The following is a 27,688-nucleotide window of genomic DNA, read 5'->3' on the forward strand; positions in this document are numbered from 1 at the left end:
AGGTCATTCAAGCCACCACAGAGAACACCTCATTGAGAGAAAAGTGGGAGTGGATGTCACTTCCTATGCCCAAGGCACTCAAGTGGCAGAATCACAGTTGGGAGAAAACTTCCCATCAGAATACGAGCCTCAGATGTCGGTTAGTGTCTTTTACCGGATAGGGCGAAATCGTAGCAATAGGGTCCGCTCCATACAAAGGTCAGCTCAGCATGAGCAGGAGTAGGAGCAGGAGTAAGAACAAGAACAGAAAGCACCTCATTCACCTAGAAATAGGCGGCAAAGAAAAAACCTAGTGGATTGGGGCAGTCGAGGAGGGACACCTCCACCTCCCCAGAATGCACCAGAAGGGAAAGGTTCTCATGGGCCATGTCGCTCCTATGAAATCGACGACGATGATGATAATCTCTTATTCTCGAGAGAAATCCGAAGCTTCCCAATGCTTGCAAACTTCGTGCCCCCTAAAATCCCTAAGTATGAAGGAAATGGATGCCCACAGAAGTACCTCACCAAGCACTTTCTTAAGTATAATGCAAATGAGCCTTAGAGTAGCCTCGTCGGCACAGAAATGTAAGGCCTTTCATCTAACCCTTACCAGAGCTGTCGAGGTGTGGTATAGCAGACTACTACCTCTAAGCATTAGAAGTTGGCCAGATTTGAAAAAGGGTTTCCTGAACCAGTACCTCTCACGAAGGAAAGGCCTCAATGCAATGCCTACAAGATATGAGGCAAGCTCCTGGAGAGATTTACTGATGAAATCACATACTGCGAACAAGTTACTGATAGAGAGGCCCTTTCAGCCTTAAAATGAGGCTTCAACATGAACACTTTGTTCTGGAGATATGTGCAAAGCAAGAATCCAGCTACTTATGACGAACTGTTAGAAATGATGAGGGTGGAGATCGTCAACGAAGAGATGATTGACCATCGAAATCATGTAGCTCGGGGACTCCCTCAGCCTCAGAGACAAGTAGGTCGAGGACAAGCAGCCTACCTCATCACACAGCAATAGACCCAAGCAGGGCATACAACAGGGCCCACCTCCGGACAAGCATTGGCCTTTGCCACGCTATCTTAGTATACTAGAACGCAATTGCTGAGGCAAGAACATCCGGAGGAACTACCAACATGAACTGATGAAAGAAGAAGTGGGTAAATAGCCTTTGGAAGAGGTGAAGTATTACACATTCTATCAGCTTTATGGCCACGATATCAACGAATGTAGGGACGTCCCTCGATCTTCACATCAAAGTAACTCATGCTTGAAGAAGGATCATAATCGCGAACACCCCCGTAGGTCCACCTCTTCCAGCAAGGATATGAGGCGACAAAGGGATCAATTATCTCAAAGAAGAGAAATGGAAGATAGATCTCAAGGAAAATCTAGGCAGAGAAATCAGGCCCCAGCCACTGGAGGTGAGATTATCCGGGAGATTGACACAATCATTGGAGGACCTCATATCGGAGGCAGCACTAAGAATACACAAAGGAACTATACAAGAGAAGCGAAGTATCCATCAATGATTACCTACATTGTCAACCAGTCCCAAGAAGCTAACAGAATAGCCCCAATCACTTTCTCCTAGGAAGATGCGCATGGTGTTTATCACCCCCACTGCGATGCATTGGTAGTAAGAGTTGTAGTGGCTTGAAACGGACTCAAGCGCATGCTTGTTGACAATAAAAGCTCGGTGAATATACTATTCGAATCAACCTTTGATAAGATGCAGATTGAACATAGCCTGATTCCCATGCCGACCCACTATTTGGATTCACTAGTGATAACATCGTCCCACGAGGACGGATCACTTTACATGTGGAGATGGGATCAGCTCCTTAGTGGCTCACCACTTCACGTAGTAAGAGTTGTAGTGGCTTGAAACGGACTCAAGCGCATGCTTGTTGACAATAAAAGCTCGGTGAATATACTATTCGAATCAACCTTTGATAAGATGCAGATTGAACATAGCCTGATTCCCATGCCGACCCACTATTTGGATTCACTAGTGATAACATCGTCCCACGAGGACGGATCACTTTACATGTGGAGATGGGATCAGCTCCTTAGTGGCTCACCACTTCATGAAATTCTTAGTGGTAGACCACAAGCCAGCTTACTACGGAGTACTAGGTCGACTCGCCCTGAAGAACCTTTGGGCTGTCACCTCCATTCACCACTTATGCATGAAATTCCCAACCGAGTATGGAATTGCTACAGTTCGAGATTACCAAATGGGCTCAAGGTCTTGTTGCCTCAACTCACTTCGAAAATTTAAGCCCCGTATTGTGAATGTAATTATAACCGATGTTGCAAACGAAGCAGCACGGATGTAAAGATGTTCGATGCCCCTGAACAAGGGCACACCTCCGAACAGGAGAAAGATGTCGACATGATCAAGGCCCCTGAAGAAGGGCTCCCTCCTGATGAATTGGATCCCCAGATCATTGAGTTTGGACCAAATGCAACTCCAATGGAAGAGCTTAAAACTTTTCCTTCAAACTCCCACGACCCTACCCAGGTCTTGCGAATAGGAAAGACACTACCTCCTGAGATCAAAGAAGAGCTGATGAACTTCCTGAAAAGGAATTTAGACGTCTTCGCGTGGAAACATGAAGACATGGTGTGAATAGACCTAAAGGTCAGTTGTCATCGTTTGAACATCAACCCTATACATGTACCCATCGGCAGAAGAGGTGAGCCTTCAATCCAGAAAGACAGGAAGCGCTCAAGGAAGAAGTTGACAAACTAAGTTGCAACTGCTTAATCAGGGAAGCCATCTATTTGAAGTGGGTATCCAACCCAGTTCTTGTAAAGAAATCTAGCGTGAATTAGAGGGTATGCGTTGACTTCACCAATTTGAGTAGAGCTCAGTAAGTTCGACCTACTGTTCAAACATCAGAGTGCCATAAAGGGCCAGACTCTCACAGACTTCACTGCTGAGTTTGCCAAAACCCCAGAAATGGAGGTGATAATAGAACTAGCAGAACCCCCAACATGGAACCTCTTTGTGGACGGTTCGTCAGGAAAAACTAGCTCCGGGGTGGGGGTGATTTTAGAAAGCCCAGAAGGCCATAAACTAAACTGTTCAATCAAGTTCAATTTCAAGGCCTTAAACAATGTCGCCAAATACGAGGCCCTCTTAATCGGACTCAAATCGGTCAAAGCAATGCAAGTCAAAAGGCTACTGGCCAATAGTGATTCACAACTTGTGGTAAATCAAGTCAAAGGAAGATTCGCAGCCAAGGACAGTGGCATGACTTCTTATTTGAAACTAGTTTTGAGCCTCAATCTTCACTTTGAGAAGTTTAAGTTGGTCCAGGTCCCACGTCTCGAAAATATACACGCGGACGCCCTTTCCAAACTGGCCAGTAGTAAGGACTCTGAGCTACTAAAAATTATTCCAGTTGAACGCCTGCCGAAGCCTCCCACTTGTGGAGGTGAAGAAATAATGTGGATTGAAGATACTCTACCTTGGATGCAACCCATCATGGCTTATCTCAAAGAACCAATCAATGCCAACCTCAAAGAATGAGGCTGAGAAATTGAGGAGAAGAGCTGCTCGGCTTCTCATCTCCCTACTTTCGTGTGTTGGGGGTGTGTGGAAACCATTTCGGGAGAGCAGCTCTGGCACACAAATTGCTTCGATAAGGTTACTTCTGGCCAACCCTGAAAAGGGATGCTTGCCAATTTGTTCGAAAATGTTATAAGTGCCAGAAGTTCTCCAATGTCCAGAGATAGCCCTTATAGAGCTTCTCTGTAGTCACTAGTCCATGACCTTTCGTCAAATGGGCTATAGACTTCATTGGACCCCTCCCTAAAGGAAGAGAAAGTGCAACCTTCGCTATTGTTGTCATCGATTACTTTACCAAGTGGGTTGAAATTGAACCTCTATCTAAAATGATCGAGGTGAATACTACAAAGTTCGTCTCAAACTACATCATTTGCAAGCTCGACATTCTCTACTCCCTAGTGTCCAAAAATGGAAGGCAGTTTGACAATAAGAAGATGCGAGATTTATGCGATGAACTAGGCATAAGGAAGGACTTCTCAATGCCTCATCACCCTAGGAAAATGGGCAAGTCGAGGTAGTAAACAAGACGATCAAGCAAACCCTGAAAAGAAAGCTGGACGCCTCAAAAAGAGCATGGATCGATGAGCTCCTCTGCGTCCTCTGGGCCATCTGCACTATTAGCTGAATTGTAACGGAGAGACCTCATTCTCCATGACTTACAGAGTCGAAGTCATGAGTCCAGTCGAGGTTGGAGTCCCATCGCATCGTCGCATACACTTTAATGAGATCAGCAATGATGAAGCACGAGTGTGCAAACTCCACCTCATGGAAGAAAAAAGGGATTCGTCCCAGGTCAAACTAGCCATGTATCAAAGGAAGATGACCCGCTATTGCAACTCAAAGGTTAGGAAATGAACTCTACGTTTGGGTGACTTGGTACTCAGAAGGGTGTTCCCATCATCGAAGCCAGTAGGCTCCGGGGTTTTAGGGCTGAACTGGGAAGGCCCTTATCACATCATTAAGGTATCCCAACCTAGAACTTATCAGATTGAAGACATGGCAGGAAAAATGATGCCTCATTAGTGGAACATCGAACACTTGAGAAAGTACTACCAGTAGATGTCTGTGTCAAGCTGGTTATGTTATATGATCCACTGTAACTTATTCCTATCTAACTAAGTGCTGAAATTGCCTTCAATTGATAATGTTAAGTTCAAATTACTAATGGAACCTCAGTTTATCATTAGGCTTTGCGAATTAGTAATTGTGCACTCTGGACTAGTTACAATTGGTAAGTAACGTTTGATTCTTAAGTACTCATCCAATTATAATGGTGCAATTACAAGCAGTTCAACAAAAGTAAAGAACAAAAGTCACGACACTTGCAAAAAATATTCAATTTCATTCATGTCCAAATAATTACAAGTGGTGGGCCAAAGACATTACAAAGAAATCCTACTCTACTGGTACTATGGCCCATTCTCCCACTTTAGCCTCCTCGACAGCAGCTATGTTAGGGTGACCCTCGGTAGGCCCATCGAACTCTTCCTCTAAAGCTGAGATGTCCAAGTTTGGTCAGACCTCGCTAAGGCATTACACCATAGCTTGGGCATTCCATGAGGCCCAATAGTTGGCGAAGATATCATACGTCTCTTGCTCTTCAAAGTGATCAATAAAATGCTGCACGGCTGACTCCCCAAAAGTTTTCGTCTCTATTTAAAAGAGTCGATCTCTTCAACTTGGGCCTCCACCTACTACCTCAGCTCAATTTTCTCCTTTTCATTGGCATGATCTATCCTCCTCATCAGAGCAGTGACTTGGCATTCAATCTTATACAACTCTTTCTTCAGCTGCTCTGACGTGGCCTCAGCTTTCACCGCCCTTACCTCTACCTCCACTTTGGCCTTTTCGGCCTCCTCTGCTTTGGACCTAGCCTCTCTCACCTTGTCCTCATAAAGTAAGGCCTTCTCTAACCTTTGGGCCAGGTCGGTGTTCTTCGCCCTCATGTCCATTACTAGGCCTTCTAGCTGGACACTGGTGCCCAAAGCTCGGGCGACGTAGGCACTGTTTGTGGCCACCAAGTCTTCAACAGTACAAGAGGAAGTGTGATCCCTCCAAGCCTTAATCTAATACTTGTAATGGACCCAAGCCACAGTAGCAGTCTCTGGAGGAAGAGGTTCCAAGACCTCCTTCACGGGTTCGTCCGAGGTGCAGCCCAAAAAGTCTTGATTTTTCATAGGGCGAGCCCTCTTTCTTCTCTCCTGCTCAACATGACGATCGACAGTGGCAACAGTTGAAGCAGGGGCCACTACTGTAGTAGGAGCGAAGGCCAGTACAACGATAGCCTCTGGTCGAGTAGTAGACCTCTCCTATATCACGACCCTAGTGGCGATCATCATCTACCTTGTGGCCGTCCTCGCCACTGTTGGAGCCCTTGAAGGCCCAGCTGCCCTTCTTCAGTAAGAGCTCCCCTTCCTCCTTTTCGGCCCGAGGCAGCTTCTTGCTGGCCACTGCCAAGTCCTCCATTTGTTTCTTGTAGGCCGAGGAGGAGGTCTTCAAGGCCCTCGCCTCAGCCATCATCTTTTGGATGGTTTTAAAGTCCGACTTTAGAGTCTTCTTCTTGTTGAAGTCATCTACATCAAAACACAACGAATTAGTCGATGTATGAACACTTCGACTACCATAGTGATAAATAAACTTCAGAACACCCACCTTGGGAAGCTATCAGTTCGTATGCGATGAAGTAAATATTCTTCCTTATCAGCTCGTTATAGGATCTCCTCTTCAGAGGGAGCTCGCACACGATACAGATTGTATCAAAATCCTCGATGAAAAACTCACATTGAGGAAGAGGACCTGCAAGAACAAATAAGTTATATTCTGAATTAAAGTGAATATACATTCAGAGGCGAAGTGTAAGTATTCACTAAATGTGGAATATTTGGTCGGGACAGTATGAGGTGCCAGGGGGTCACCCTCCATTGTGTCCCATCTTTCGGAAGCCCAGCACAAAGAACTCTTCCATTCTTTGATAGAACTTAGTTGATTAACACGAATAGAGTCTGACCCCCCCAGGAGGTCAGGTAATACCACCCCTTCGTCTTATTACCCCTGTTGCAACCTTAGGTATGTACATGGTTTGGAAGACGGAGGAGGGCATCTCCATCCCGTAAGATGCCTTTTTTCATAGCATCCATGAACCCACCATCTGGTTATAGGAGTTTGGGTTTAACTGGGTTGGGGCTAGACCGTAGGACCTCAATATATATCTAAAAAAGGGATGAATAGGTAACCTAAGCCCTACCCTAAGGATAGCCTCACTAATAGCTACGCACCCCGGCTTGGGGTAGTAGGCTTGCTCATCCGGCCCCGGTAGTATTAGACCCACACTATCTGGAATTCTATATTCAGTCTTACGTCTAGCCAGGTTGGCTGTTTTCAATTTTGAAGGGTAGTCAGACGTTCCCCAACGCTCTGACGTATCTATAGGACTATCTGGTCATTGCTAAATATTCTTCCCCTTATTATCGCCTAGGATATCTCGACAGAACTGGCCAAAATAGGCTCAACTATCCTTACCACTTCCAGGTCTCTCTAGAACACCCACTTTCCTCAGACACTATTTTCTATGATTAAAGGCAATAAAACTTAGAATACTTACGGAGGACGACTGAAAGTTGGCTTTTACGTCCGAAAAAATAGAAATGAGATCTTGGGAAGTCGTCAAAAAGTTTGGAAAACGATGAAAAAACCGTTGGAAAAGCTTCAAATCGCAACAACAAGATCGTCGAAAATCGGCAGAGAAATTCTGATTTTCGCAAAGGTGAAAACGAATGGCAACACCAAGGCCTTTTATAAGGAGCCTCACATGGTCTTGACCATCCAGTTCAAATGCTATTGATCTAAGCCATTGATCGTATCGCTAAATCTAAAGCATTGAAATAAAACGTCAGATTTGATCAACGCCTAAGATCTAGCTGTGACTCCCACGCAAGCCCCAAATGCGTCACCTCGAATTACAACAGCCATTTGTCATAATTAGCCGCAGCAGCCATTTTTCATAATTAGATTCCCAAGATCTTTGTAGAGCTGAACCATCTCCCAAGCATCATCCATCGTGGGTTAATGCATCGGTCGAAGATGAACTCTCCTATCAGCATTACAAAGCTTCAACTCTCCCCAGACCCCTACGGATCATCGCCTCAGTCGTAGAGCTACCAAAGCTTTAAAGTTTCAAGACATCTCCCAAGCGTTGTTCTTTGTGGGTCAACGTATCAATCGAAGATGAGCTATCCTATCAGCTTTATAAAGCTTCAACTCTCCTAGACGGAGTCTCCTGTGGGTCATCACCTCGGTCGTAGAGCTGCAAAAGCTTTACAAAGTCTCAAGCCATCATCCAAGCATCGTCCCCTATGGATCAATGCATCAGTCGAAGATGAGCTCTCCTATCAGCTTTATAAAGCTTCAACTCTCCCCAAACGGAGTCTCCTATGGGCCATCGCCCCAACCGCAGAGCTGCAAAAGCTTTACAAGGTTTCAGGCTATCTCCCAAGCATTTTCCCTCGTAGGTCAACGCATCGATCGAAGATGAGCTCTCATATCAACTTTACAAAGCTTCAACTCTCTCCAGACGGAGTCCCCTACGGATCATCACCTCGGTCACAGAGCTGCAAAAGCTTTACAAAGTTTTAAGCCATCTCCTAAGCGTCATCCCCTGTGGGTCAATGCATCGATCGAAGATGAGCTCTCCTATCGGTTTTACAAAGCTTCAACTCTCCCCAGACGGAGTCCCTGTGGGGCATCGCTTCAGTCGCAGAGCTACAAAAGCTTTACAAAGTTTCAAGCCATCTCTCAAGCGTCGTTTCCTGTGGGTCAATGCATCAGTCGAAGATGAGCTCTCCCATCAACTTTACAAAGCTTCAACTCTCTCCAGACGGATTCCCTTGTGGGTCATTGCCTCGATCGCAGAGCTGTAAAAGATTTACAAAGCTCGAATCCATCTCCCAAAGCGCCGTCCCCTGTGGATCAATGCACCGATCACCAATGAGCCTCGCCAACAAGCTTTGCTAGCCAGCATCACAAGCTCCGACGCATCAGTCTCAGCTGACAATGCACTTTAGCCTACAAAGGCTTCTACCCATCTACTATCTTCCTCTATAGGGTCAGCACTTTGGTAGAACCTACTCTCTCAAAGTCCAACACACACAACTGGTCAAACAAGTTCACGAATGATATAAATATTCATCCCTGAACTTGGGGGGACCACTGTTACGCCCCTCCCTAAACCGCTTCGACACATCACGTCCACTCCACATCGAGGTTCCATGTGTCCCTTCGAAGTGGTTCTGAAGTGATATAAGCCTTGGCTTAACTTTAAGTTCACATGCTGATCACCAAGTGAATCTGCCAAGGCGTCCAAAGTACCCTTGATGCCGAAACATGGGGTACTCCAAGGCGCCTCTTCAACAACTTTCCGCCGCCAGTTTCTGAGAGAGATCTTTGTCAGGATTCCTTTTATTTCCACGGATTAATTGATGTGACATCTCCATGGATTGATTGATGTGATGTATCAACTTTATGTCAATTCAGTTCGGAGGAATTAATTTGGCTGATTGACGCCTACGAGCGAACACATCAAACCATCAGATGCATGCACGTGTCCTACATCTAATGTGCTCCTCGTTTATAAATATCTAAGGTTTGGCAAGAGACAATGGTAATGAAACTCATACTAAACTTAGTTATCCACACACAAGTATAGTTTTTCTCTTCCCCGCTCTTGTACAATTTTGGCATCGTTCCGATCACCATCTACTAATTTGATCGTCGGAGTGTATGCGGCCGCCACCACCCCCGTTGGTTCCGGCCGTGTGCTTCTAACCATATGCTATTGTGCGCAGGGAGGAACACGTGGATAGGCTCTCAGTTGAGCACGTGGAAGGTCCATTTCGCAAGGTCAACAACTACTACACTAACTTTGACATAGATAGTTGAATTTATTTAGAAACCTAGTTTTCTTCAATTTTTTCATTGAAATTCTGATCAAATAGTTTTAAGCCAAAGGAGGTGACTTTTCCATACATTCAACTCCAATATGATTCCAAAAACTTGGAAATATTATCATTAGATACATTTTCTTCGCCACTTTTATATTGTCTCAAACACACCACTTCTAAACGTATTGCTTTGAGACGTTAATGTGTTGTATCAGATTATGTTGTAAATACATTTCATAATTTTGATAAAGCATGTTAACTTTTCAACACATTTCTTAGCTCGTGCTCTTTTGTCTTCCTTCCAAAGAGAAAACTTCAATGGGTAAAACCACGTCACTGATTCATGAACTCCGTTCCCTCTATCCATTTTTCTGGAAACCCCTTCCTTTTAGAAACTCACCATTTATTATCCCTCCTTTATCTTATACCTCTAAAAAAGCCACCATGTCCTCTTCTCATCCACCCACATTTGAATCCAAAAACCTAAATACTCTAATAGATCTTCGCAATTTTTTGATTTACCTTTCAACCTCAATTTCTCGAAATTCGTTGATTTCCCTTTATTCGTCATTGAAAATCATGTTTATAGCTCGTAAAAAATTTATCTATAGAACAAGTCTAAATATGTTTCCACAGTAGAATTTGAGTAAAACTAGGGAATAGAAAAAATCTCGAAATTTTCCACGAATTACTCTGTGTTAGCATAGGGTAAAGTCTTGCGATTGCATATGGTAATCAATTTAGTCCATGTTTTCATTGTGCAATCCAAACCGTATAATTTGATCCCTATATTGAACTTCTTGTTCAACGTCAGTCATTTTGTCTTTGCAATCGGGGTCCTTTGCTTCCAAATTTCATGGGTTCATCATAATTTCAATATTCATTCCAAGTTCAAAGTAATTGCAATTGAAGGCCCCTTAACTTCAAGACTTGATTACGTTGGTCCCTAGTTCCTCAATATTGCGTAGCTTCTATTCAATTTCATCCGAACTTGTCCAATTTGGATTTTCTCCTAAATCAAGCAAAAAAAGCAAAAATTAAGCATCTAAATGATATAAATACTCGCAAATGTCTACCTTTCGTGGCTCGAATAAGTGTGTTAAATAATCTAGTATAGAAAAAATGACGAAGTAAGAATTTGATGGTTACATCCACATACTGTATAGCCCATGTACATGCATTCTCCTTGGTGATATTGCCATGGTAGAATCCATCTACATCCAAAATATTCGAAACCCATCTATTCTCCTCTGTGTTCCTTAGTATGCTCCCTCCTGAACCTAGTCATGGGCTGGCCTTTATTTCAGCCATCTAGGAATTAAGTGATAAATTTCGCATAAATTATACATAAAATAAATATTTAACATATAAGGTTTTATGGTACTCCTTGTAATAATGTTTGTTAAAAAGATGAATTCTCAAGTGTTAATATGACAGAATTCATTAGACTCAAAAAGCAATTTGGTTTGTTTATAGCTTAAACAAGCAATTGAATTTTAAGATTGATGTACTCAAATTAGCTGCCATCTTGATGAGTCATGTTAAAGGTACAAACCCACCTTGGTTAGATAATAAGAAAGAAGTATAAATCAACATAAAGGCTTGGGCTACTCGAACTTTTAAGTGGAACCTAAGTTTTAATATGATGTCAGAGTTTGTTAAGCCCAATCAAACATTACAATCAGATTAAAACTCAAATGAGTACACAAATTTCAAAATTGATGTTTTAATACGAGAAATCATCTTAAAGGAACATATTAAAGGATAAACTAATCACATGTTGAATAAAGAATAAAACGATAACCGAAATATAAAGATTTTGGCTAATTACTCTTAACGGGATTGACTTTTTAAAAGTAAACCTCAAGTCTTAGCCTCCATTTTTGTAAAATTTATAAATAATTTATAAATAATCAAATTTCATTTTTTAGTTACACATTTTAATTTTAATTTATTTATAAATTAAGCTGTTAATAAATTCTTTGCAAAAGAAAGCTTAATAATGTGTTGACCTTCCAATCCCTAGTTTAATATGAGCTGGCCTAGGATTAGCTCTACGAGGCATAAGGCCCATTTCGTGTGCTTCCTACGTATTACCTCCCATGTAACCGAATTAGTATTTTCCACTCCATCGTTTATCCATTCATCTGAAGAATTCATTTCTAGCCAAATATACCACCATGGAATTAAGGTTAGAACACGTCCAGGTTTGCAATACCCCCATTGAATATAGTCCTACAGAGAAATGATTTTGCTAACTATATAGGGGATTTGTATAGATAGCCTTACAAGTACACATGTGGCATGCATCTATAGGTGAATTTTTCAAATCCATTAAATGCATACCACATAGGGGATTTGTATAGATAGTCTTGTTGCATATACAGATCCTCTGTATAGGTAGCTGTAAGGAATTAAGTAACGAGATCACAATACAAGAAAAATACAATAATTTTGGCAAAGGAAAGGGGAATTCACTATAATTGGAGAACCAATACAAAGATATTGTGTTTACAATATAGTCTAACTTGTTCTAATTGTTATAATTAAAAAAATAAAAAAAAAGTCTACTATATATAGGGAGCATGCCAATACCCTAAGACATCCTAAAGATAAAAATAGCATTAAAAAATAAGTCAAAACGCGAAATGGATTATGGGCTAAAACACATCTATGTTCGAGTGCCAGTCTAGAACTCGCGCTCCTTGCTACGAGTACTCGAGTCGGAGCTTGGCGCGTAGCGAGTGAAAAATGTCGAAATCATTCATTGTTCCATAAGTTGATCTCTTCAAAGCCCATTTCAACTAATCCACCAAAACCCTACTAAATTTGGTTCGAACTTCAGTAAATCTCCACCTTGAACTAAATTCCATGCAATGAATTGAACTTCAAAGATTTTCCACTCGGATAGTAATTCCATGACAAGGCAAAAACTGAACTCTTCAACAAGAACTTCAACCAATTCTCCAACGAACAAATTCTCCACCACTTCCAGAAAATCCAACTAGGATAAATGAATTTAAGCACTCCTTAGCAGAATTACCTTGGGTTCCCAAAATTTTCTCGAATTATCACCACAAGCAACAAAATTACATATAATTCAAAAGTTACCAAACAGGGCCAAAACATGCCCTAAAATAGAATCAGTGCCACAAAATGCTTTTGTAAAAGATTCTTCGGTAGACTCAATCGTTCAATCACAGTTAAAGCATATGCAACTAAATCAGCTTGCACCTTTGTGGAGGCCTAATATTTCTTTTAGTTGCGTGTTTAACAAGTAAATAAGATTTCTCTTCAAATTTGGAACGTATTAACCTCATCAAGTGTTCTTACCGTCCCATCCAACACCTTAAGTCTGACACTTCCAATTTCGAAACTTAATCATATGCTGAAAATGAATCTCGATTAGAATACATATAAAAAGTAAAGTTGTATCAAGAATCCAATCCTCATCAAGTTTGGAGTCATTTTCAGAAATAATCAAAAGTTCTTCATAACTATTACAATTTTTTGCAATGTCGGATTCACCTGAAGTTTTTGGTTGCTTTCCTTTCTAATTCGTAGCCAATTTTTCTCTATTTTGCAACTTATAGAAATACTTCTTTATATGCCTCTTCTTGTAATAGTTACAAATTTTATTACTCAAGCTATACTTCGAACTGTCCATCTCATAGCCACTATGAGCAACGAAAGGCCTTCTTTTTGAGCTCAGATCCAACTAGATGTTTTATCTTCTCATTTGAAAGCAAAGCATCATATACTAACTACGTATTACGATTATATAATATCGTGTCTCTAAACGACATATATAAAGCAGGTAATGAACACTTAACCCCAAAACTTTTTTATCTTACTTAACTTCTAAGGTTTTCAAATCATCGACAATTTCTTTAAAGACAGCAAGTTAATTTTCTAGGAATGTAAAAGTATCATACAATGAGAATATAAACGTTGTTTCAAGTATAATTTCCTAATTAGACTTTTAGTCATGCTCAATTGCTCCAACTTCAATAATTATGCCGCTACGGTTTTTTTCTTCAGAACATCTTGAAGAATATGATTTGAAAGATTAAGATGAATCTGTGATAAAGCTTTTCGATTCTTGAATCTGTGATAAAGCTTTTCGATTCTTACGTTGTTTCTTTTCCATAGACTAATTTAAGGGCATCTTATCAAATCCCAACACAGTGCTTTCTAAATCCACCTGAGCGAGCACCTTGCATCTTCACTTTCCAAAAATGAGAATCTAGTGTTGCAAACCAAAAGTGGAATATCATACTGCATTGACAAATCAAACTTTAAGCTCTGATACTACTTGGTAGGAATTAAGGAAAAGATTATATAACACAATAAAAAGTAGCAATTACAACATTAGAAGAACACAAAAAATTTGGCAGAGGAAAGGAGAATTCACTATAATATGGAGAAACAATACAAAGATATTGTATTTACAACATTATCTAGCTTGTTCTAATCGTAAAGAAGAGTTTACTAGGGATCGTGTCAAAACCCTAATAAAAGTCCTAAAGATGAAAATAACATAAAGTTTGATTTGCAGCGAGCGAGATCGAAAATAACATAAAGTTTGAGTTCTCGAGCGAGAGCTTGGGTTGCAGCGAGCGAAATCGAAATCATTCCTTGGTCCATATCTTCACCTCTTCGAGGCCGACTTCAACTAATCAACCAAAACCCAATCGAATGTGGGTCAAACTTCAATAGTAGCATTTCTCACAGAGTAAAGGCCTGAAATTTTGTCTATCATTGCTCCTTTCAGCAGGAAATTTTTTAAAAATCCGATCAAACTGTCTAGCTTCAGAACCCGTAACAAATAGATGCCCAGGAAGCAGAGAAGACAATTGCCTATAAGACCGTATATCACATGTGTTGAAGTTAAAAGAGTATAGACCAGACATGCCATGAAAGAAACACAATTATGAAAACCATCCAAGTACCAGGCTGCCGAATAATTTTATTGGAGAAAGAAAAATATCAACACCAGTAGTACCTATGTAACTAGTCATTCCTAGATCTTGAAGATGAGATCTATAAAGGACATTGTCTAAAAATAGAATTAAAAAAAAGGGAGTTGTCAAAAGAAAAATAAAAATAAAATATAGCTTTTAGTTGCTTTCAACACACTAAACTGGATTATTTCTGTCAGCTTAATCCTATCGCCCAGAATGATGGTATACAACAGGAGAAGGATCCTAGCTGGCCAACTTAAATCTCAATGTTGCTTGTACTTGCTTCACCATTAAATGCTTTCCTTTTTCGACAAACATCATATGTTGGCCTGGACAAGAGAAGTTGCATGTAAATATAGAAGAACATTTGGACAGAAAATATTTAAGAAATTTCATAAAATCCGAAGAAAAACCAGTGAAGTAAGATTGATGCTATGCAAGATCAAGCAGGAGCAAAATACCCCAAGGTCAAAGTGGTATTGGAGACATCATCATCAAGCCCACCTCCTATACTCCCATAATTATTCTTTTCCACGGGAGAGTTCTTTAAGACGAGTGGTGCCAAATGCTCGATCGATGGAAAGAAACCTTTCAATTTTTCTACCTGCATCACATATGAAACCAATAAAAGGTTTTTAGATATAATTCATAACTAAAAGCCTGCTATGAGGAATTATTGTCACGTAAAGAAAAACTCAGATTGCCTGTTCACGTAAAGCTTTGTTCTCCAGAGTGGCTTGTCTTTCCTGCATTCGAAAGTAAATTAGGTACTTTTGTCACAGAAATTTATGTCAAAAAATTCTGGAACCCAATTCCATTATCATGTTCAGAATTCGATCTGATACATGATCTGATTCTTGTATTCCAATTTTCATAACCGGATATGTTTGGTTTTCTCTTACTCGGAAATTCTTGTCACATCTCTATAGCATGGTCTAACTAGATAAAAGTCAAGGACGTCATACCAGCATTTTCGAATGTGCTAGTTGTTGCTGCAATAGTTGCTCCTGAAAATGAAGAACATTCTATTACGACCCCAAAGTCTCTTGAGAACTTAAATATGTATGGTCGTTTGCATTCCAATTTTCCTGTGTAAGAACTAGTTAATCAGGTTATACAACTGAAAGAGGAAGAAAAGCTTAACCTTTCTCTCCTTTATGCATAACAACCCTTCATTGAGTTGTTGTTCGAGAGCACCCAGTTCTTGTACACTCATCCCTGTGAGGTCTTTACCCAAGAATTTCCTAAACATCACAGGCAAAAGTTCATTTAAAAAACCTTCACATTTGGAAAAAAAAAATTTAGTAATCGACATTCAGTTTACTAAGAGAATCATACATTTGCTTCGTTGTAAGTTTCGGTATTTCCAGCTTGAGTAAGTCCACTTCCTTGGGTTCCTGTTTCAGGTTAAATAAGAGGGAATACAAAAAAAAAAAAAAAAAGTTGTTATTAGCAAAGATTAAAATTGAGAGGAAATCATCACTTACAGAGAAGTGACCAAGAAATTGCCACTCTAACGAACATATAACGGGTATAAGGTCTTCTCACAGCTACATAATCGAGTACTCTGTAGTCAAATTTTCTTAAACTGAGAGCCAGACAAGTATCAGTATAGAATATCATCGTGTATTTTTAATAAAATCATCAGAAGTTGTAATTATTAAGTAAAACCTGACAAAAATTCCATTTAATTGCAAATTAAGCAGAAAGATCAGACTTAGGGACTGAGAATAGAGGGAAGGGATCAAGCCTACTGCAAAACAACAACTAGCAAAAAGTATATAAAAGACCTCTGGCTTGAATGCTGGTACGGGCACCTCGAATGGGCCCTGGCACTTGTTGTATCTCGAAAGTGTTCTCTTCATGCTGCAACAACAGAGAAATTTCCATACTGTTCACCACACAATATTGTTGAACGTAAAACTGATAGTCGAAACTAATACGCATCAATTTTGCAATACATTTAGCCCATATTCGACCTCCAATTCTTAAAACTCATTTCAACCACACATTTCATAGGACACAAAACTTTTATCAACATTTCAACCATGCATTTGATCAGCTTTTACAAAATCTACTAAATGCAAACATTTTGCCATGTATCCTCATTTATGTGTTCCAATTAAAGGGATAGTACTCTTGATGGACTAACTCGTCTTGTTGGTATCGGCCAGTTCATGTTGTGTATGTACCTATTAACTTCTTTCGTCATATGACCAACTCATTCAGTGACGATAACTGACTCATTTTGTCGTATCCACCGACTCAATATTGTCATAGCTAATCTCTTTATTTCAAAATTTCAAACTTTTTTAATTCGAGTTATTATATTTCGGCATCTTCTAGAAGAGGAGAAAATTGCAGAAAAAGACTAATACTAGATTGATACGCACTAACATCAGCAATTAATTGAATCAATAATTGCAAGGAATGAAATAAAAGTAAAAATCCAGAAACTTAAATCTTAGCAGAGAATGAGGCCCCACAAAATTGTCAATTATTATTTCAAAAATAAAATTTACACTAGCATTCCAATGCCTTTTGTATTACTTTTGTATTTGGAGCGCCAAATAATTCAAAAATAAAAAATAAAAAAGAATCAAACACTGGAAAACTCAATAACACACTATTAGAAAATTATTAAACAAAGTCAAATTACAAGAAAATCCAATAAAACCGTAACTTATCAATCCAAAGTCAACATTTAAAATTGCTAGCGTTTAAAACAACATCAAACTCAAAATTTCTGATCAAATAAAGTTTATAAATCCCCATTAAAGCATAAAATCAAATAATAACAAGAACACAAATGCATCAAATCAATGAGACCCCAACTCAAAAATCCAAAAAGAATCCCAAAGGAATAATTTGAGAAGCTTAGAGTGCATACTCAGAACTGGAAAACTCGAAAAGCTTCCCCGCGTTGGAAAAGATTATAACCGCAACCTCTGCCTCGCAAAGAACAGCCAGTTTATGTGCCTTCTTCAACAGGCCTGTGCGTCTCTTTCTAAAAGTGATTTCCCTGTTGTTTACATCCTCGATCTTCTCGATTTCGATCTTTCCTCGACCCATTTTTTCTTTCACAAAACCCCAAAAAATTAAACAATTAAGATCCCAAAACACCAATTCCTCTTCAATCTGTCGGGCTGTGGTCTCTCCTGCGTTTTAAACTCTAAAATACTAGAATGGCACATACATGCATGTATAAAGAAAGAGAAAAATAATGGGTTCTTTTTTTTTTTTTTGAAGAGGGTTTTGGTCTAAAACTGGAAAAGACAGGGTTTATAAAATTGGGAGAAAGCGAGAAATACGGAGCGGCAAAGAGATAGGAGTATTTATGAGGCCCCATAATGGCTTTGAAACGGCAAGCTTTTGCTTTTGCATGGCTATTTTGTTTTGTGTAAAACTCTTCGTTCTCTTGACGTTTTGGATTCTCAATCTACAAAAGCAAAAAATTGGATCCTCAACCTATATAAATTCAAGAATTTATATTTTTAAGAGATAGAAACAGTCAAAATGAACATTAATATCAGATGAATATTTCATGAGATTTTAACGTTGGATGGTAAAATCGTCAAATAACTTAACATCTTCATTGACACTTTCGTTAACTTGGGATCTGAATCCACAAATTTAAATAAAATGAGGACTCAAAACCTCAATTTTGAAGATTTCGGATGCAAATATTTTACCTAAAAATAATTCGTACCAGAATTACAATTCATAAATACTTAGCCAACTTTTGAAAACATAATAGAGGCATAAAATTATTATTGCAATTTATACATTTTTTGAGAATATTTGACTAATTTTAAGCCAGGTTTTGTCTCTTCTAATCAATTCATTACTATGTGTGCTATTTTCAGCATCTTGCTTTTGATTAGGAAGATCTAAAGTTTGATTTTTATACTGCATTCAATATATTTTTGTTGTAAAGGGTTAATTTTCCCTATATAATAACGGAAATATTTTAAACCATTAATTGAATTGTTGTAATCTTTTCTCATATTATACGTTACTGTCCATGTAATAATTAATTAATATTAATTAAATTGGTAATAAATGAAATCTGGTTTACATATTTTGGGTAGTTGTTTTATTTTGGTAGTATTTTTTATCGTAGTCTTACCAAATAAGGATTATATTTGGGAAAGTGGAATAAATTTGATAAAATTTGAATTTATTTTGTGTTTAAAACGTTGTATATTGTACACTTTTTCTTACATAATATGCAAATAGGTTCAAAATGATATTTCTATAGCACAACTTCCATGTTAAATGAATGAGTTTGTATCATGACTAAACCGCAATTTATTTATTTTCTATCATTAAATTATTATTATTACACCACACTGCATAGGGTTCTATATAAATAGTACGATTTTTATGCTCTTTAAGTGTATCATGGATTTTTTTATTTTAAATTAAATTGTCTAATTATAAAAATTGTTATAAAACTAATGATTATTACAATAGATGGTCCAGATATGCTTCAACTATTTTAGGTGTCCAATTGATAAGTAGTTATTGCATTGTAATGAAATGCATGGCATATTTTAATCTAAATATACGAGATTAATGTTAGCAATAATGTTATTTAGCACAACTAATATTACAACACCAAATTAAGGAGAAACTAGGTGTCAGTAAATGAAATTTACAACTAAATGAATGATGTAATTTTATATTTAATTGAACATATTACATAATATCATATGGCGTTCTAGCACTGGTACTAGATAACATTATTCTAAATGTTATTGTTAGATTATGCTTTTTTTTTTATAACAATTAAAGATAATTGACTATGGGCTTATGTGATTATAATATTTACGTGAGAAAAATGATAAATAGCTTGCCACTTTTCAAGGAATATCTTAAGCAATTATTGTTGTAACATAATATAAATTTCAATATTTCAAATCTAATGCCCATTAATTTTCAGTTTTCTTTTTAATTTCTATGTTTAATTCCAAAATGATAACTCATAATTTCATAGTGTAACTCATTTGTTAATTGGGATAATTCTCATTATTGCGGGGATTAAATTTTTACAATTTCTATAATTTGGGAGAAACACTTGAAGCATTATCCTTTCTACAATTTTATATTATACTTTTGGCCTCTTGATAAAGGCTCATTCACTTATCTCCCTATGATCGTGCCCATAAAAGGAAAGCCACATGAGTTTTATTTTGGATTCGTGTAGTGCCGAAAGAACCCCCCAAAAAGAGAAGACAACACGAGTTTAAAACAGTATCTTCGACGTGACTCCCGAGGCTTACTTTTCTAACCCTCTTCTTATTTTATATTATTGTTGGATTATGTTTATGTCAATTAATTGATTATGCCATTTGATAAATAAATCTATATACAAATTGCTCAATTTTTTCAACAATCGTCGAGTTGTGATTTGTGTTTAGACAATTATGGACAGGTAAAGTCATTGTGCATGTTTTACTTATCCACTTAATTATAAAAGATCTACACTCTTAGCTTATCAGAAGATGTGTCTGTTGAAATTGGAAAACTTGCTAGAGGAAAATAAATGATTGGCGTCATCTGTGTATTAGATGTGGTGCATTGACTGGTATACCATTCCTCTGCATCTATTATCAATCTATTGAATTTCTACAAGGTTGTCCATAAACCAAATTGTTAGCTTGTGGTTCTCTACCCAGTGCCTACTTATTATTTAATTAAATATGGCTAGCTTTAAGGGTAATGACAATGAGATTCCCAAGTACAAATTTAAAGACATAAATAAATAAATAAAGGAGATTATGAGGGCTTTGAAAGTTTCTGGCTTTCTACACTTCTATGGCTAAAGAGAATATTGATTCGGTATAACTCCAGAAACAAATGGATTCAACAGAGAGTATGCAGGAAAGGGTTCTTTCAAAAATACAGGTTCCTTAATTAATGGACACAGTATTAATTCCGATTGCCGCCGAACATCCATGGGCTCGTATCGTGCTGGAGATAATTCAACAAGGAAGTCTACTGGAAACCCGGATTCTTCAAATAATAGTCAACGTGCAGTTTCTCATTATCTGAGAGCTTCAACTGGTTCTTGCCATGATTTCTGCAAATATGGCAGAAAAACATGCATTTGATCATTTGGAGAGAAGTTAAGGTGCCCTCTTTTGAAGAGAATGACAAAACTTGAGTCAAACAAGCAGAATCCTATGGACACACCAGTTCCAGCAAAGATAAAGAAGGAAATGGTTATCAAGCACTAGCCCTCCCCTGAATGCAATATGCATTCTGCCGATGTGAAATCCTATTCACCGGAGAGCAAGCCATTCTCGGAGGCCAAAAATCATTCTCCAAATAAGAAGACTTCCTCTGGTATTAAAATCGGTATACGAAAACTCAAGCCTTCACCTACTACCAAAGCCTCTTCACTAGATCTAAGGGCAGACCCAGACCTTTAGTATTGTGGGGTCAAATTTTTAAAAATATTTTTTTAATAAACAACATAATATCAATGAAAATAAGTTTATATGTATTTTGACACTTTGAAAACGTCGTATAATTACATCATTATTAATATTATTAAATAAATTTTGCTACTTGTATAATTTTGTTTATCATTTCATTGGCAAATGCTGAACTAACATTGAGTAAATTAAATGAATCGAAATAAAATTCAAGTTTGGTTCAAGAAGTAAGTGAAATTCAAATTTAAAGTAAATATAATTCGAAAGTAATTCAAATTGTATTTAATTCATAACGACCCTAAAAAATTTACGTCATATTTCATGTAAGACTTCCGAATGAAACAATATAAATTATATTGAAAAATTTATCGTGCAAAAATAATAATTAATTGAATTTTTTAAAAGAAAAACGAGTTAGACGTCTCTTTTGAAGCGTACGTTTGATACATATTTAACTATTTTCGATATTCGTTTGGACCATTCGATATGAAAACAATTTAGTTTTCGAAACAAACTTTTACATGGTATAGATGACTTGTGGATTCAGATAGCATATGATCCCAAACGAATTTTTAAACTTAGAATATTATCGAATTCTCAAAATACTAGTTTCAAACGCTCTACGTTATCATGTCATAACTTTTGCTATAGTTGACCACTTCGTATGCCATTAATAAGTAAAAAACTAGGCCATGAGCACTTCGAAATGATATTAAGAATGCAATATTTTGACTTCCTCTGACATCCCGACGAGTGCATCAAAGTAGATTGAAAAAAAAAAAAAAGAGACCAAACAGAGGCAAAATTTTGTGGGGTCATTTCACCCCACATGACCCCATGTGGGTCCGTCCCTGACTAGATCCGCCCAAAATTATCAAGAGGGAAATTTCGTTGCCTCCTAAAATAGATGAAGTTGGCTTTAAACTAGATACCTCAACTGACAATAAGATGCCAAGAGATGAGAAGAGAACAAATAATATGTTCAAGAAACATTCTCCTTCTGTGCAGTTGAAACCTGTGAAGGTGAAACTATCGTCCTCCCCATCTGACACTTTAGATGGTATAAATGGGAAAGGCAGAAAAAGCAGTGATGTAAAAATTGGCAGAAAGATGGCGGCGCCTAAATTATCTGAGGTGAAAAATGGGGCACCTCCCACTGCCTCTTTGTCCCCCCAAAATCTCCCTCTCCAGAACAATATCCGTTAATGCAAGAAGAGCAAAATAGGATGCACAAAACTGAGACTAAGATATCGAACGATGAGAAGGTCCCTGAGAAAACACTGCATGTCATCAAGATAGAAACTGGGAACAATTTATCTGAATTCATTCCAAATGACCCTATTACCCCATCACTTCCATCCCCCTCGTCTCCAGATCATCTCTGTCGTCGTCTCAGGAGGAGGAGGAGGACGAGGAAGAAGAAGAAGAAGAAGAAGAGACTGAGTACATTGATAGTGAAGCAGATGATTTTATCTTTGACTATGATATAAGTGTTATGCCCTATGTCCAATCAACATTGGACATAAATACTTTTAATAAATAATCGATGCAATTTTATGACAGATCTATTATTTAATTGATATTCAATTAAATTAAATAATAGATATTTAATTAAATTAAATAATTGAGTCTGTAGATTCAAATCTTGATAATTTGTTAATCATGAGGAGTTGTGATTGTGAGATACAAATTACATATGATTGAATCTTAAATCGTTCGTGGTCATAAAAAATAACGAGATAAGATCATCGTTATTATAGATAGATCATCACGTGTGGTATTTCTTATGAAGTAAGTAGCGGATCTTACAAACTAAAGTGTGGTGACACTTAAATGAACACGTGGATGTTTTGTTATACTGTTTTGTTATAAACATTGGAGACATACTGAGAGATTCCACATGGATAACTATTTGAGTGTCAGCGATTAATCTCTAACGTTCGGTAGTGAAATTTGTTCTTTGACTTGAGGTCATCATGGTGCCTTATATGAGGAGAGTCATACTTTAGTGATATTGGATGTTGCTCTACCAAGAGCCACTAATACGACGTTGTTCGGATATGTCAAAAATCATATGAAGGTTGTGAATGACCAATAGAGGATTCGTCACTCTTAGATAGCAAGAGCTTATGATCTACATTTCATTCAGTTAAGTCGATAATAAAATCATTGGCCAAGGTGCACTCATAAGTTGAAAATGAGTTTCCGACTTATATTGACTTAATAGTGGAATGAAAGATATGATCGATAATTGAGATTGACAATTATCCATATCTCATAATTGATCAAATCATATTAATGAAATGATTATAATTTCACGGTAAACGAACAATTTTGTTTATGTCATACCACATTACATTTTCTGTCACATGTATTGCCTTGATATATTGTTATATGTCAATCTGAGATGGCGAACGTGAGTAGGTGATAAATTAAAAGGGTATTTTAATTTGTCAATTTTGATTAAATCAAAATAATAATTTACGTCATTAGTTATCGTGATTGGGAACCTGATAGGTCACACACAAAAGGAGAACTGGAAGATTGTATTTTACCAATTAATTAATTTAACAAGTGTTGGATAAATTAATTAATTAATTATGTTACTTATTTATTGGCTCGAATTAGTTAATTCATGGACATGATTTAATTAAATGAGTTAATTAAATTTTGGACCGGGTTAGGAGATGGACTAAGCCCGTTTAGGTTTGTATAAATAGGTAGCTAGGGTTTTTGGGTCTATAGAGAAAATTCTTTATTCTTGCTAGCACAAGAAAAACCCTAATTGTCACAATCTATTTTTCTCTGTACATATTAGCATTGAAGGTTGGACAATTAGACAGTTGTTGGTGAAAGATTGATGTTATTGAACAAAAGGAAAAACAAAAAGTTTGCAGATCTCTTCAAAGGTATATTTTCTATCTCAATTTCTATTTAAACACAAAGAGATCCATGGTGGGAATCAAAATTTATCTTATTTTTTGCTACGCATGATAAGTAGGTTTCCAATAGTGGTATTAAAGCCTACTTTGTGCTTGTTAGAAATTGTTTTAAACATTTGGGAACAACCAAAAGTTGATTTTATTTTTTTCTTGTTTCTAGCAATTAGAAATTTATTTTTTCTTCTTCAAAATTTGTTTTGAATGGAAAATAAATTTTGGGTCAAAAAAATGGTGGTGCAGCTTCGAGACGGAGATGCGCAGTGGCGCCTGTCGCCATACTGCGACGGCGTATAGAAATTTATTTTTTCTTCTTTAAAATCTGTTTTGAATGGAAAATAAATTTTGGGTCAAAAAAATGGTGGTGCAGCTTCGAGACGGAGATGCGCAGTGGCGCCTGTCGCCATACTGCGACGGCGTATAGAAATTTATTTTTTCTTCTTTAAAATCTGTTTTGAATGGAAAATAAATTTTGGGTCAAAAAAATGGTGGGGCGGCTTCGCGATGGAGACGGACAATGGCGCCTGTCAACACACTACAGCGGCATACGCCGCCGTTGAAATAGGATGACATCGACGGCGCATGGTCGATTGGCACCGCCAAGAATTTGGGTGAAATTTAATTAGGGTTTTCAATTGATTTGGGGTGAATTGAGACGGGGGTTTGATCTACAATTTGGAGGATTGTGCGCCCTAGTCTGTAATTATGAAAAAGGGTCACTTTGCATTTTTCAAATGGAGGGCGTGTCATGTAATTGAGTTAATTGAATGACTACCTTTTAATTTTAAACTTGGAGTCAGATTGCAATTGTTCAAAAATGTTTTAAATGCAATTTTGAAAATGAATTTAAAAAATTTCTTTTTCAAAACGTTTGAGCTAAAATTTTAATTTTGACCCGTTTAAAATCATATTTAAAATTGGTGACGACTTTTATATTTTTGTTAAAATTGAATTTTAAGTTAAATATTAAACTTTGACCCTAAATTGAATTAGATTTTATTTAGGAGTATTATCCTAGATTAAAATATTTATTTAATTTAATTTAGAGTTGGACTCTAATTTAATACTTAATTAAAATTTGATTTTAATTAATTATTCACCCGAATATATTCTTGAAGTTAGAATTGGATTCTAATTTGACATTTAATTAAAATTTGATTTTAATTAAATTTTCTTGCCCTAAAATTATTCTTAAAATTAGAGTTGGACTCTAATATGTTGCATAATTAAAATTTGATTTAATTAAATAAGCTCGACCTGAATCTTGAAATTAGAGTTGGACTCTAAATTTGCTATTTAATTAAAATTTGATTTTAATTAAATTCAACCTCCTTAAATTTTGAAATTACAGTTGGACTCTAATTTAATATTTAATTAAAATTTGATTTTAATTAAATAGCCCCGCCCTATAATTGTGGAATTAGAGTTGGACTCTAATTCGGTATTTACTTAAAATTTGATTTTAATTAAATATACCGCTAATTAAATTAATTTATTAATTTGATTAATTAATTAATTATTTAATTGTTCTGATCTATTTGTCTAAATTAGTTTAGTCGACTTTAATTGCTAGAACTTGAAATGCATCTGTATATAATATTAGCTATTATATGGGAAAAATATTTATGCCATGAATGTTTATTAGTGAATGATTATGAACCTGACCATGTGGATGTGTTGAATGGTTAATTTTATTCTTGTCGTTTTATAGGCCTGTGAGCTCTTAATTTTTTTGGACATGCGAGTCCGTTATTGCTATTGTTAATATGGGCATGTGAGTCCAATATTTATTTAGGCTTGCATGCCAATTAATATAGGATATAGGTTGAGCTGGACTGATTGAAGACGTAAGAAAAGGAGGAAACCCGTCGAGAGATTTCACATGGATAACTATCAGAGTGTCAGTGGTTAATCTCTAACGTTCGATAGTGAAATCGGTCCTTTGACTTGAAGTCTTCATGGTGCCTTATATGATGATAGCCATACTTTGGCGATGGATGTTGCTTTGCCAAGGGCTCCTAATACAACGTCATTCGGGTATGTCAAGAATCATATGAAAGTTGTGAATGACCAATAGAGGATTGGTCACTCGTAGATAGTAAGAGATTATGATATACATTTCATTCAATTAAGTCAATAATCAAATCCTTGACCAAGGATACTAATAAGTCGAAAAGGAGTTTTCGACTTATATTGACTTAATAGTGGAATGAAAGATATGATCGGTAATTGAGATTGACACTTATCCATATTTCGTAATTGATCGGATCATATTGACGAAGGGATTATAATTTCACGGTAAACGAACAAGCTTGATTTTGTCATACCATGTGACATTTTTCGTCACATGCATTGCCTTGACACATTGCTAGATGTCAATCTAGGATGTCAAACATGAGTATGTGATAAATTAAAAGGGTGTTTTAATTTATCGATTTTGATTAGATCAAAATAATAATTCACGTCGTTAGGCATCGTGATTAAGAACCTGATAGGTCATACACAAAAGGAGACCTGGAAGATTGTGTTTTAACAATTAATTAATTTAACAAGCGTTGGATAAATTAATTAATTGGATTACTTATTTATTGGCCCGAATTAATTAATTCATGGATCGAATTTAATTAAATGGGTTAATTAAATCTTGGACTGGGTTAGGCGATGAGCCAAGCCCATTTGGGTTTGTATAAAGAGGTAGCTAGATTTTTGGATTCGTAGAGAAAATTCATTATTCTTGCTAGCACAAAAAAAAATCCTAGTTGTCACAATCTGTTTCTCTGTGCAGATTATTATTGGAGGCGGACAATTGGACAGCTGTGGGTGATAGATCGATATTTCTGTAACAAAAGGAAAAGCAAAAAGTTTACAGATTTCTTCAAAGGTATATTTTCTATCACAATTTTTATCTAAACACAAGATCTTTGGTGGAAATTGAAATTTGTCTTATTTTCCGCTACGCGTGATAAGTAGATTCCCAACGGTGGAATCAGAGCCTACTTTGTGTTTGTTTGAAATTGTTTTAAATATTTGGGAACAATCAAAAGTTGATTTTTTTTCTTGTTTCTACAATAAGAATTTTTTTTTCTTCAAGATCTATTTTGAATGCAAAATAAATCTTGGGTCGAAAAGAAAAATAGTAGGGCGGCTTAGCGGTGGAGAAGTGATGTGGTGACGTGTACCACCGCACGTGAATCTACAGGGGTTGCAAGCGCCGCTACAAAGTCTCGCCATACTGCTGTTGCTATGCTGCAACACGAGTAGCAATAGCTAATTCGAGCTGTTGTAGGGCATATCAGCGACGGTGCATGGTCGATGGAAGGGAGTTGATTGACGCTGCCAAGAATTTGGGTGAAATTTAATTAGGGTTTGTAGTTGATTTGGGGTTAATTGAGACGGGGGTTTGAGCTGCAGTTTGGAAGATTGTGCGCCCTAGTCTGCAATTCACTTTGCAATTTTCAAATGGAGGGCCTATCATGCAATTGCAATTTGAAAATGAATTTAAACCCCGTTTGATTCCCCTTTTTTTTTTTTTTTTTAAGAATGAGAATAAAAAATATAGCCGTTACGAGATCCACATAAGAGATAGAAAGTCAAATATGGTGGTTTGATATGATGGATAACGATCATGTTTTTCATTTTTATGGCCAGACAATGGGAAACAAACAGGGTTTGACCTTATTTTTGACCTATTTAAAATCATATTTAAAATTGGCGACTTTTATATTTTCGTTCAAATTGGATTTTTTAAGTTAAATATTAAACTTTGACCCTAAATTGAATTAAATTTTATTTAGGAGTGTTATCCTAGATTAAAATATTAATTCAATTTAATTTAGA

General features: G+C 37.1%; 1 protein-coding gene across 1 annotated transcript; it reads right to left on the reverse strand.

The window, feature by feature from the left end:
• Positions 1-13,971: 13,971 nt before the first annotated feature.
• Positions 13,972-17,917, reverse strand: LOC111410015 (agamous-like MADS-box protein AGL15). Its single transcript, XM_023040169.1, has 8 exons — positions 17,360-17,917; positions 16,260-16,335; positions 15,808-15,866; positions 15,614-15,713; positions 15,435-15,476; positions 15,174-15,215; positions 14,931-15,073; positions 13,972-14,798 (listed from the first exon to the last, which is right to left on the reverse strand). The coding sequence occupies exons 1-8, from the start codon at positions 17,539-17,541 to the stop codon at positions 14,726-14,728; spliced, it is 717 nt and encodes a 238-aa protein (XP_022895937.1). The 5' UTR covers positions 17,542-17,917; the 3' UTR covers positions 13,972-14,725.
• Positions 17,918-27,688: the final 9,771 nt, after the last annotated feature.

Source organism: Olea europaea, chromosome 15 (genome assembly GCF_002742605.1).
Source record: "Olea europaea var. sylvestris chromosome 15, O_europaea_v1, whole genome shotgun sequence".
Taxonomy (NCBI): Eukaryota; Viridiplantae; Streptophyta; class Magnoliopsida; order Lamiales; family Oleaceae; genus Olea; species Olea europaea.

Coding starts and splice junctions, on each gene's coding strand:
- LOC111410015 (XM_023040169.1), bottom strand. CDS start 17,541: ATGGGTCGAGGAAAGATCGAAATCGAGAAGATCGAGGATGTAAACAAC. Junction 16,336..17,359: donor TTCGAGTTTTCCAGTTCTGA/GTATGCACTCTA, acceptor CTGTTGTTGCAG/CATGAAGAGAACACTTTCGA. Junction 15,074..15,173: donor ACAAAGCTTTACGTGAACAG/GCAATCTGAGTT, acceptor TATGTGATGCAG/GTAGAAAAATTGAAAGGTTT.